At 42.9% G+C, this 12,792-nt stretch overlaps 1 protein-coding gene across 8 annotated transcripts in view; it reads left to right on the top strand.

Moving 5' to 3' along the window:
• The window catches only part of NHSL1 (NHS like 1), a 198,760-nt gene that overhangs the window by 111,619 nt on the left and 74,349 nt on the right, over positions 1–12,792 (top strand). Inside the window, exon 1 of one of the 8 annotated variants that reach the window (XM_054162649.1) lies at positions 5,069–5,548. The exons of the other annotated variants lie outside the window; for them this stretch is intronic. Coding sequence (XP_054018624.1) covers positions 5,350–5,548 — 199 coding nt within the window. The 5' untranslated portion in view covers positions 5,069–5,349. Of the gene's footprint in view, positions 1–5,068; positions 5,549–12,792 lie in introns of those variants that run through there. 8 annotated transcript variants of the gene reach the window in all.

Below are 12,792 nucleotides of genomic sequence, written 5' to 3'. Positions count from 1 at the left end.
ATCATACCTTGCTCCAGCAAGCACTTTCATTTTGAGGCTGGCATGACAACAGCATGGTATTGAGTATCAGCAGCAGATCCCACTCAACCCATGACATTCTCCACCCCTTATTCTATACCATCTGTGTCATGCCCAGCAACAGTTAACATTAAACAACACACATCATTCACTATCCATTCTTACTCAAACTGAGATTACTTTGCAGTACACAGAAGACTTACTCACTGCATATGCTCTGGAGCTCCACCCTGTTCCAGTACAGTTTGGATCAGTCCATGACCAGTCCAAATGATGGGGCTGTAACATTTCCACTCTGGGGTCAATCAATTCCAGTGACTCCTTTCACCCCTCCAAGTGCAAGCAAACTGTGGCTTGCATTCTGGTGCTCTCCTTCCAAAACATTCAGGTGTTGGGATTCCCCTATCCCACCAAAACCACATATGATTTCCACACCTTGTAGTTTGATGGCATCTACTGAAGTTTTATACTCTTGTGGGTTCAATTTAGCAAGCCATTGGTTCTATCTGATTGGAGGCAGGGCCCCTCTAGTTCTGACTGGGATCACTTGCATCTTGTGAAGATGGTTTGGGCATCTCTTCATGAGGATCAGAAGCCGCATTAGTTCTTCTGCTCTTTTTGGAAGACTTTTCACCACAAACTGTGGCAGCATTCTTCTGGGAAGAATTTCCTTGTAATTTGTGTACTTGTGCAGCCAGGACTCAAGTGGGTTTTCCATCCTGCTTCCTCATGACCTCCCTATGGTCATGTAAGTAAAACCACAGGGTATGCCATGGTATGTACCTCCCAGATTCTTTCCCTTGGATAGGGAAGGACCTGCTCCTCGTGGCTGAAACACAGGACCATACAGGTGGGGAATAGGATTCATTTGATCTTCCAGGACAGTTTTCACATCTGAAACACAGGCCTGTACAGAGGAAGAGGGACTTTCCTTGCATTGCTGGGGCCTGCTAGTCATTTCATCCACTGTTTGTCCTTGGACATCTTACAAAGCCACAGATAGAGACCGACATGACGTGACATGAGTGTACTGTCTGATTCCAAATCACAAATCCAAATCCTAGAGTACCTGTTGGATATATCATATATATGTGCTTTTCAGACTCCTGTGTGTAGTAAGTCATCACTGTGATTGCTGTTCTCAGAACTAAGGAGCATACATTCTTGTCTAATAAAAAGGGCTAATATTTTCTTTGGTTGCTGGTGTTAAATTTTGTTTTGTGTAATCCCTGAGTTAGTCACAGTTTTGGAAATCTGTCAAACTCTCAACAGTCTCATCTCATCATCATCTAGAGAGGACGAGACTCAGGGTTGACCTTATTGCTCTCTACAACTACCTGAAGGGAGGTTGTAGACAGGCAGATGTTGGTCTCTTCTCCCAGGCAACCAGCACCAGAACAAGAGGACACAGTCTCAGGCTGTGCCAGGGGAGGTTTAGGTTGGATGTTAGGAAGAAGTTCTATACAGAGAGAGTGATTGCCCATTGGAATGGGCTGCCTGGGGAGGTGGTGGAGTCACCATCCTTGGAGGTGTTCAGGAGGAGACTTGATGGGGTGCTTGGTGCCATGGTTTAGTTGTTTAGGTGGGTTGGATTGGTTGATGGGTTGGACGCGATGATCTTGAAGGTCTCTTCCAACCTGGTCTATTCTATTCTGTTCTATTCTATTGAGATGTTACACTGTTTCCAGTATAATGTAATCAATTATTTTCCCTAATAACTCAAGGTCTCCCTAATAGAACTTGACTTTAAAGATGTGGTTTAGCAAAAATTCAATGCTAATGAAGAAGGAATATGCATGTTTCATAGTCTACTTAGAACATTCATACTTACATTACAAATACTTCAGTTTTTAAAAGGGGTGAAAAAGATGAATGAAGGAAATAAAATGATATTTTTGGGGGAATCTTTATATAAATGATGGCCCAAGGCTGAGAAAAATGCACAGCCTCACTTTTGGGATTTGAAAAAATAGAACAGCACTATAGCTTCAATAGAATAAATTAATCAGAAATTTTATCATAAAATTTTGGGTGACATTTTGACTTGGTCAGACTTAGAAATTATTGCTCCATATAGGCACAGCATAAAATAATGATTTACAGGATTTTTTGGGGGAGAAAACTAGAAGAGGCACTGTATATAATGTCTTTCTTGTGTCAGATGGTATATCCTCTTCCTAACTGTTCATGGTTTTGCATTTGCTAGTAGGAGAGATCATAGCCATCACCAAATCTTTTATTGTGTATATTACCAGGATCTTCCACTCTTCAGTGAAAAAAAAGATTCTTCAGGTAAAAAGTTTGTGGGGACATTAATGCCTGCCATATGGTAAATACATCTGTTAAACTGGATTTCAGCACAGATCCCATTATTAGGCATCAGCCTTGCTTTGTGAGCACACATTGGAAACATGGCTGATTCAGTGTGTCTGTAGCCCAGAGAAGTACATGGTAACTGTCATGTGGACTCTATGCCAATGTGTTATCCTGTCCTCTTGTTAAGTGTTTGGGAACATCTGAGTCTGCTGAACACTGAATTTTGCCTGTGACCCTTACTGTCTTGCTTCTGTGTTTGCAGTGTGTGTTACCCAATATATAGGGGTTTGATGTGTAGATCTACCATTAACTTTTATGTCAAGTGACATGATTGTGTAGAAATACAAAGACTGCATGCAAACAACTGATACCCTTTTGAAATATAATTTGGTAAGATCATTTTGAGTTGTTAAAAAGCATAACAGAAATACAGCTGTCTTCTTGTCTAACAAAAGATATCACTCCTGTCTGCAGGAACAGTAAGTACAAACCTTAGCGCACTCTTTTAGTCTGTTGTTGCTTAGAAGTTTTGTGCATCACAAGAGTGACTCTTCATAAGATCCTGATAATCACAGGGAATTGAAAGCTTGAGACAGCAGGCACAGTGGCTAGACAAGTGGGTTACAGAGATACTGTCCCATTAGGGAGGCGTTAACGGGGCCTCCTTATGAGCTGGTTCACTAACAGCACTCTCAGGGATTCATCCCACCCAGGAGGACTGTCTAGACGTTCATTTATTCTGGTGGATGCAAGAATATCGGTGTGGCTGATGAGTGAGTTGAACTGGGCTGGTGCTAACCACAGCTTGTCTTTCTCATAGCCTGATGAGTAAATGTATTTGGCTTTGGAAGTTTGTATTTGCCTCAGACACTGGCTGCCAGCATTCAGTTTATGCCCAAGAGTTTCTGCTCTACGCACAGAGGAGCTGGTGGTGCCAACAGCTATCGCCCGTGCTGCTGGCACATTCTCCCCGTTTCATTCATGTTTTTGCAGATATTTAAGACTGTTGTCAAGAGAGGTAAAATTGTGGACAGTGCTTGTTTCATCTTTTTTTAAAGTCACCTGATGGTTCATTGTACAGCCTGTGTTCATCTGTTCGCAAATCTGACGAGATGTGACTGTGAGGTGTGGATAAAACGTCATGCAGTTGTAATTACTTGCTCAGGTTGCTGTGCAGTGTAACAGCATGTTAAGCAAAACCCCCAAATACCAAGCAAGCCAGTTGCTTGGTAATTTTTTTGTTTGCCAGGGCAGCTGAGTCAGTGTTGCAGTTTATGCTGGCTGGCGCTTTCTGTTTGGCGTGTTTGAGTGCAGATGCCACACTGGTGCAGTGACTGCGGGCAGCTGGTGTGTACACCCAGCTCTCAGGCTGCTGCTGCCAATGCAGGCAGCAGGAGATGGGTATGTGTGTCAGGGAGAAAGAGAGGTGCACATCTGATCTGAATTTTTGTTATTGTAGGGTTTGTTTATTTGGGTTTGTTGTTGGGGTTTTGGGGGTGTTTTTGTTTGGGGTTTTTTCCCCTATTAAAACAACGGGGGGGTTATTATTATTTTTTCAGTACAAAAGTTTATGGTGGATATCAACCAAACAGCAAATAAAACCTTTTCTAATTTGTGTAAATACTTCCCTGACACTATTCAGCTCCTATGTAGAGAGCAGCCACTTTCATGAAAGCTATGGGTTGTGACTAAAGAGTTTAAAAAGAGAAGTTAAGGAAACAGAGTAAGATTTGATCTTTGTTGTACTTTGCTTAGGATTTTTATATCCTCCAATTTTTAAAAGCAAGTGTGAGAGCGTTAAATTGCTTGTAATCTTTTGAACAATATAAAAGCAGACTTAAAGTTGCTTAAGACAGCAGTGTATGCAGGGCGTATGTCTCACTATGTGCTGTTTTCCTTGCAGTCCCTATCTGGCTGTGCTGTTGCAGCCAATTCAGAAGCCCAGGAAGGGCTGGCTTCCTGGATCCCAGAGAAAAACAGTATGGGGGATGCAAGATTAGAGTTGATGTGGTTACCAGTGTGGAAACTTGCCTAGCAGTGCATTATTTGGGAGTGGAGAGGTGCCACAGCCTAATGGCATGTGGATGAGGCTAAAGAACTGAGAATACCTCAACTCTAATCCTGGCTTTACCACTTTGTGGGCAGGTTACTAAATCTCTTTTGGACTATGTCTTCATCTTTAAATAGGACTAATATCTACGTTCTAGAGGCATTGTGAGGATTTATGTATTTATACAGTACGGAGTGTGAAGCGGTAGCTGCTTGCCCTTTGCATTCAGCATCAGTCCAGTTGTAGTCTAACCTGGAAGATGCCTTCCTGTGATTCTGGCTTTGAGAGGGAGTTTCCTTATTAAAACCCACATACTGAAATCACAACACTTTGCTCTCTCTCTCTCTTTTTCCCTTTATTCTGCGTATTTTTCTTACTTGTATTTTCTAGAGTAAGGTAAATGTTCCTGTTCGTGGCAGAACTGCCACGCTGCAGTTCTTTACCCGTCAGTGTCACAGTGATTACTGTATGTTAGCTTTAAATAAGCTGCTTGGATATGGCCATCTGTGTATAGCCAGAGTACCTGTTGTTCAGGGGATGGTGAGTAATCAGGGATAAGGCTTAAGACAAGCAGCAGACTGGAGTGGAAGCAGGAAGTGAGAAGTCTGAAATCTGTGGCAGGTGACTGGGTTTCCCTGCTCTCTGCAGCTTGTATTTTCTTGCTGGTGGCTGAGAGCTGGGGGCTGGCGGCCGGGCAGGGAATCCAGCAGCTGGACGGAGCTGCTTAACCAGGTGGTTCCTTTTTTGGCTTTCCTTATATTTTTTTACGGGCTAACAGAATCCTATTCAAAACGGTTCCTAGCATAATGGAATAGCTTAGCTTGTCTAAGTGCAGAGGAGGAGAAAATACTTTCCTTTGCAGCCTTTTGAATGCGTCCGTTCAAGGGTTATGAGCAGGCCACTCCCTTCTGCTCCCAACTAGCCATTGGGGACAGCAGACACATCTTGGAGAGCAGCATCTCACAATGATTGCCTATGTGCACTGCCTGCCCTCAGAGCCGATGGTCGGGTGCCTCGGCAGGAGCAAGTGGCAGCCCAGCTGCAACGATGATGAGGAGGAACTTATCCCGCTGTATTCCAACAAAATGGGAAACACTCACACCAAGCTGCCCGGGCGCCTCAAGAAAAAGTTACTGAACAAAGATGACAACTCCTTCTGGCCAAGTAAGAAAGATCAGTTCTTTCTTTGTTAGTTGTTTTGGTCATTTAGCAGTGTGTCGTCATTACTGAGGAAATAAGTAAAACAGACATATAAACAAGGAAAGTACTCTTATTTCTCCTACTTATTTGGAGGACAAAGTAAATACTGGATCTGGTGGGACTGCATAGTTGATACAGGATGACGCTGTGTATGTGATATGTTCATGTTTGAGAGGCCTTGAGCATTTGCTTTTCGTTCAATAATGCTCCTTTTCAACAAAATGATTGGTTTAGATGAGTGGAGCTGTTGATGTGGCGCTCTAATTGAAAGCAGTAGAAAGAATCAGTGGATGTAAAGGCCAGAAAAAACAAGAAAAGGATCTAACAGACTCAGAGATGCTTAATGCATTTGACAAGTGCTTATTTTTAAAAAAATTAAAAATCTACTTTTGAGAAACCTTAGGTTGAAGGTTATTTTCCCTTTGAATGTGAGAAGAAAGAATTCCTGAATTGTGATGATTCTCCTTTTTTAAGTCTGTGTAGTTTCAAGTTTCACTGGGAAATACAGATGGGAAATAGGGGAGAGAATAGGACAGACAGAGGTAATGTTCAGCTGTTTTGTTTTTAGCCTTATTGCTTGCCTTTCCTCCTCCTTTCCTCCTTTCCTCCTTTCCTCCTTTCCTCCTTTCCTCCTTTCCTCCTTTCCTCCTTTCCTCCTTTCCTCCTTTCTTTCCTCCTTTCCTCCTTTCCTCCTTTCCTCCTTTCCTCCTTTCCTCCTTTCCTCCTTTCCTCCTTTCCTCCTTTCCTCCTTTCCTCCTTTCCTCCTTTCCTCCTTTCCTCCTTTCCTCCTTTCCCCCTTTCCTCCTTTCCTCCTTTCCCCCTTTCGCCCCCCCCCCCCCCCCCTACCTAAGCAAAGGCTCCCAGCTGTTTGTGGAATGGCTTCTGAGAGAAGTGTATTTAAGCGTGATGGGGGAGAAATCTCACAAGACAAAGAAAGCTTTTAATGCAAAAGCCAGTTGGCTGGTTATCTTGCACCAGGCCTTTAAAAAAAAAAGAATAGTAGTACATGAATATATTTGCAACTGTATTGATTTTTCCTTTCCTTATTAGTCTCATGCTGATCATCTGACAATGGGTAGTTATCAGCAATTGAAAAAACCAATCATCTAGCCACACCATGTGAACACCGGTTGGTGGAACCACCTGTATGTCTGTTCTCTGTATTCTCTATCTAGTTCTAAGCAAGCTTCATTTGATGTCCCCTCAAGTCAGAATGTGATTTATCACATGGGTGTTTCAGGCCTTCTTAGAGAGGAAGCAGTATCTTAAAACGGGGGGGGGGGGGGGGGGGGGGGGGGGGAAGAACAATGCAGCTCATCTGCTGAGTTCTTGTATTTTAGAGCACGTAGTGAATTCCAGTTCGTTCAGAAGGGAAAATGAAAATGCTTCCTTCATGTAAAGTTACATAGAATCATAGAATCAATGGGGTTGGAAAAGACCTCAAAGATCATCAAGTCCAACCTGTCACCCAACACCTCATGACTACTAAATCATGATTTCAAGTGCCACGTCCAATCTAGTTTCTGTACTGTAGCTCCTGGGGAAACGCTGAAGAGGATAAGTGCCAGAAAATTATTCCAGAGATGCTTTTGGTGAGAAGGACATGGCCCCTCCGTGCCCCAGCCGGTCTGGGGGGTATGATTTTGTCTGTCTTGATGGGTGACAAATTAGTTCATTCCTATGAAGTCATGACATTGACTTTCAGAGCTGGTTTGAAGGTGTTGCTCTGAGTGCCAAGCTCAGGACATCAGGAGCATCCATTTGAACCTGCTTCCTCCCTGCTGCCTGCTTCCTGTTTCTCTTTGTGCTGTCTGTAGGGAAAGGTGTCCATTTCCTCCTTTCTGAAATGTACCTGCATTGAAATTAAAACTTTGCAGAAGATGAGTAGAGACAGAGGAAATAATTCCCTTACTACAGTATTAGAAAGGGAGAAGTAAGTATTTGCTGATGAACTTAAATCTTATTTTCATGTACAAAGTTTGGAAACTGAAACACAGGGATTTTTGTTGGGTTTTTTTTTTGCATTTCACTAGCTGAGTCACTTTAAGGCACTGTCTACTTGGAAGGGAACTTAATGATCTCTGAATGGAAATTATTTAAATAGGTATGCAAAGAAGAACCTGGGAAACTTTTGCCTATCTCAGTGGTGTGATGTGATTCCTGTAGCACCCTATGCAAGTGCCTTAGTTTTTCGTTGCTTCAACATATTCCTAATGAAGGGAGAAAATTTCTATTTGATTCTATTTAGTGTTTTAAAAGCTGTGTATGTCATTTTTATTTCTAACCAGCTTGTTGTTGACATATAAACAATTCAATTGTTTGATGCGTTTTAATGTCCTTTGTAGACCCTAACGAACTTCTGCATGCTTCAGACCAAGCTTACTCTTGCTTCCTTTATGTTGAGTTCCACTGATGCCTGGTATGACCTCATGCATGTTATTTGTGGTTTTGGTTTTTAAATTACAAACCACGGGAGTTTCAATATTTAATGTTGAATCTTTGAAACCGAGGACAGCAAATCAGTTAACCTGCTTTCTGCCCTGACTTTTCCCAGGGTAACTATTTGTGCTTCAGTGACAGCGTCCCCTATGGTAGAAGGGTGTACATGTGGAACTTCAGCTCTGCCTTGTTGTCTGCCTTTTCATCTTACTCATTCTCAGTCAGCAGAAGGAGAAGATTAAGGCATCAGTTAAAAGCCTTATTTGTGGGACAGAGCTTTGGGGCAGGGAAGCTGCATTGCTTTTAAACTCTGTTAATGTTTATTTTAAGGAACAAAAGTGTTCAGGAGTGGAAGTGCTTTCTGAGACCTGGTCAAGTGATAACTGCAGAGCACAGCAGGAGATTATTGGCTGAGCTTTATCTCAGTTGATAAAGGCCTCCCTTTGGGGTCCTTATCAAGTGTCATGAGAACTGGGCTTCAAGAGGTTTCACAGTGCTTATGTATTCCACAGAAAATGCCCCTGGTAGTTTTAGGGTTGTTTGAAAACATAATACAGTCAAATTATTGAACTTTCTCATAGGCTTGGAGGAAGCATCCTTCCAGTAATCCCTGGCAATCCTGCTCACTTTACAGCATCTCTTCTGCAAAATACTCAGTAGTGGTGTGATGTAGTAGCTGTGGCAATCAAATCACTATGTTGGGGTTTGGATATTTTGTCCTGATCAAACTGGGAAATCAGTGATTCTGTGAAGTGGAAGTTCTGCATGACCAGCTCAGCTTTGTTTCAGCATCCATGATGCTGTTCCTCTGCCTTTCTTTGCTACCAGATTGACTTTAAATAGGCGGCATAGGATTGAAATTAGTCAGTGCAGCAATACATCCTTTAACAGCCTGCCTGCCAGAAACGTGGTGTTACAGTGGTGGAGGGACCATCACGTGTTCATTCATGACTGCAGACAAAAACCAGATACTCAGTGGTGCTGAGTGTTTGGCAGTTGATTTTCCTGTAGCAAAGCTAGGCTGAGGACTTGGCTTGGTTAGGTTTAAATGTGTGCTGAATTGGAGGCTGTTGGCAGTGACTGCTACCCCTGGGAGGCCGTCACCTGCTCCTTGTTAGAGCATCGCCTGCCTCTTGTGATTCCCGTTGCTGACTCAGATTTCACCAGATTTGCAGAGTTCAAAGATGATGTATGCTGTTGCTAACCGAGCTAAATTGTGGCATCTGCTGGCTTTCTGTGATGATAAAGTTTTGGGAAGGGTTTTGGAGGATTCTTTCCTTTCTTTCACAGATGTGGAAGTGAGCCAATGGCAGGATCAGATTACTCTTAACACTCGTTGAACAGCAGCTTCAGTTACTGGGCTTTTTTCTCAGCATTTTGTTGCCTGCTAGCTCATGAAAGAATGTTTTCTTCTTTTTAATTCGTTGCTCCAAGGACAGCAGCTCTGCCTTACCTGTGGTGTGTGTTTTGTGAAAAAATACATAACATTTGAAATAACAATGACTCAATCTATTTATGAATGAATGGGATGTCCTGAACCAGTTTGGGTATTTCATTATCCACTGTTTGCTCTGTCTTTCCCTCCTCAGTATTCTCTTCCAACAGTGATGGGGTTTGAATTTCTCAATTACAGGGTGTTGTATTAGAAAAAAAAATAATTAAAAAATCCTTGTGTTTTGGAAGGATTCATCCTTTGCCTTCTCCTTTAGCAGTGTGAAACAAAGACTGAATTGCTTTCCATCTCAGCAAATTGTGGGCTGTGTGGGGAGCACTGAGGAAGCCTTTGTGGCCTTTGGTGCCCTAAGTGACAGAAGGGCTCAGTCTATTGCAGTGAACGGCTGGGATGGCTACTTAAAGAGCCTCATGCAAGTGACTGGCCATTCTCTTCCCAGTTTTATCTGCTGCATTCAGCTCCTGTCGTAAGAGCTGACAGATCAGATTGTATCAGGTAAGTTGGGAACCGATCTGTTTGTTAAAGAGAAAGTGACATCAATGTTGTTTTTATTATATGCCTAAAAAGGAAAGGGTTTATTCCTTTTTCTTTTCGTGGTCTTAGCTAGGATTTATCTTATGCTTGAGTTTTCATAGATGTTTTGTTCATTTGGCCAAAACAAGCCACTGAAACCTTGTGAAGGAAAGGAGTGCTTCAATTTGTACAACATTACTTGAGGTCTTGGATAAATAACAACTCTCCTGATGTGCATTTCAGTACACGTCTTTTGACTCATTTTGCTGCATGTTCCCTGCGTGTGCTGTATAGAAAAGCCCCTTCAGCTCTCATTTTCTGGCTGGGCTATGAACATCCAGCTCTTGGTCTCCTATGTCATTGTCATACAGTTTGTAATCCTTTTGAGAATCAGATGCGAGAAAACTGTGGATGAAGGAGAACATGAAATACGTGGTGTGAAGAGAGCTTTATGTTGGGATGTTGTAAAACAGTGAGTGAGTCAGTGACATGAGTATGAAGGCCTTGCTGTGTTGCCTTGCTGAAAGAAAATGCTTTGCTAGCCTGCCTGCCCACTGCTAGATGTGAAGTTGTGCTTGCAGTTGCAAGGAGGTGCTGGTGGTGGATGTTTTATGCATTCTTTTCTGCGTGGAAGCAGATGAGAAGGCACATGTGGCACTCAGAAGCACAAGGAAGAGGAAGGGAGATTTTGGTACAGCACTCATTAACATCACTCAAGTGCATCTGGAAGAGTCTGAAAAAACAGAGTTCAGAGACATCTGCACTCTTTTTGCAGTGTTTTTGGCAATTAAAGCAGGGGGCATCTGCTGTAATTAAGCAAGTGGAGCAATGTAAGTACAAATCCATGAGTGAAACAGGTGAGATTAGATAGCCTGTGGTTGAAGATGATGGTTAATAGTAGACTGAATAGGCTTGTCAGTGCTTAAACCTGGAGCTTATGGATGGTGGGTACAGTGTGTTTGCTGATCTTACTGAGTTCTTTAGCTAGTGCAGTGAATTCAAGAAATGGTTTTGAGTGTTACAAGAAAATCAGACTCAGATCATACGAAGGCTGAAACATGGTGAGCAGAATGTGAAACTCCCCAGGAAGGTACAAGTGCTTTAAGGGATGCCTTTATCAGTCTGGCTAATGGAGTTACACTAGCCATCAGAAAAGGGTTATGGTAGCATTATCAAAATCCATTTTACTATGCCATGTTTCTTACTGTGTTCCACCCTTCCTCAGGCCAACACTTTGAGATGAAGTGATAAAAGCTAACCAGGATTTATAGCTGCAGTGCTTTTTATTGTGCTGGTGGAGTACAGAAGCAAATTCTCCTATTAACAAGGTAGTTACTCATATCACTCCTTCTAGAGCCTGTGTTCCAGATCTTTGCAGGTTGGTGACTTTCACCTGTCTCTTGAGTCAGGTTGTATGTCTGCATGTGAACGGTAGAGGTAGGGTGGTAGAGAGCTTCTGTGGAGTTTGGCACATTTGCACCGCTCCTGCAGCAGAAATCTTCCTGGTGGCTTGTCTTTTCTTGTTAGCTGTTACTAAATGTGAACATCTTCAAAGGCTTGCTTGCCACTCCTTTATTTTTCCTGTGCCAGCTGCTCCTCACACGGTGTCCTTTCCCATGTGTTTTTCTCACACAATTGGAAAGCCAGAAGCTTTAGTAATGACCCCTTGGAAAGGTGTGATGGTGTGTTGCCTTGCACATGCTTGATTTATCAAGTATCTTGTTTGGTGCTTTGTGAATGACATGTGCTGCCCCTATGTAAATGTATGTAACCTGCAGTGCTGCTTCTGCAGAGCAGGTGGTCATGCAATGATTTAAACAGGATATTGCCATTGGTATGGTGGGTATGATGACCTCTATGTTCTCAGTAGGAGCAATGTGGACTGCAGTGCACTGCCAGTGAGGACAACCAGGAAAGGGTGTACAGCCTCCACAGGGTACATGGGCTCTCACTGGGGGCCACTATGCAGGCAAAGGAGTCTGGCTTCTGGAGAGCAGCTCCTGAGAACTGGATTTGTGAGAGCATTGCTCCCATCCACCCCAGCACTTTTGCCTGTTGGGCAAGCTCAGTTGTGTAGGTTTGCTGATGCTTGGAGTTGGTGCTGTGGTTCCTGCCTCCTTCCTGGCCAGACTGTGGGGGTTTTACTTCATCTCTCAACTCCTAAAGAGCTTGGAACTGTTCCTGAAACCACTTCTTCTCTGTGTGCCTCCTACACAGGGCACACAAATGCCTTTTAAAGGAAATGGTACTAAATCTGATAGATCACGACAGATTTTTATCCCTCTCTTGTTTCCCTGCCCTAATCTGATGACAAAACATTGAAAAATATGCACACTGCTTGGGCCTCAAGGTTTTCAAACTTTTGCTTGGACACAGTTACAGATCCACTCTGCTTTTGTCCTCTACCCAGAGCAAAAGCACACTCATTCCCTGCAATCCATCACTTCTCTCTGTAACTCTGTGTTGGCTTCTGCAAACCTCTTGGAGGTAAAGCAACCTTGTGCTTTGCTGGCATTGCAGCTGGCAGCATCTAAGTCTGGCTTATTGATACCTTGTAGTGTTAATCAGAAAGGATGTGTTTAAAGTAATCCCCAAATGCCTGTAGGTTTAGTGACATTTGAGCATGAGCGATGCTGTCAGTTCATTACAAACAAAAGGGATATGTCTTAATTTGTCTAATTACGCTCTAACATGCAGACCAGCTGCTGCTGTGAACAAAAGCAGTTGATCACACCAGTTTATTAATTGCATATTAATTGCCACATTCATGTTAACCATATGGGAGACAGTGGAGAGGAGTGAA

The sequence above is a fragment of the Dryobates pubescens genome, chromosome 6, assembly GCF_014839835.1.
Source record: "Dryobates pubescens isolate bDryPub1 chromosome 6, bDryPub1.pri, whole genome shotgun sequence".
Lineage (NCBI taxonomy): Eukaryota > Metazoa > Chordata > Aves > Piciformes > Picidae > Dryobates > Dryobates pubescens.
The sequence above is the reverse complement of the archived record's forward strand: the minus strand, read 5'-3'. Positions and strand labels throughout refer to the sequence as shown.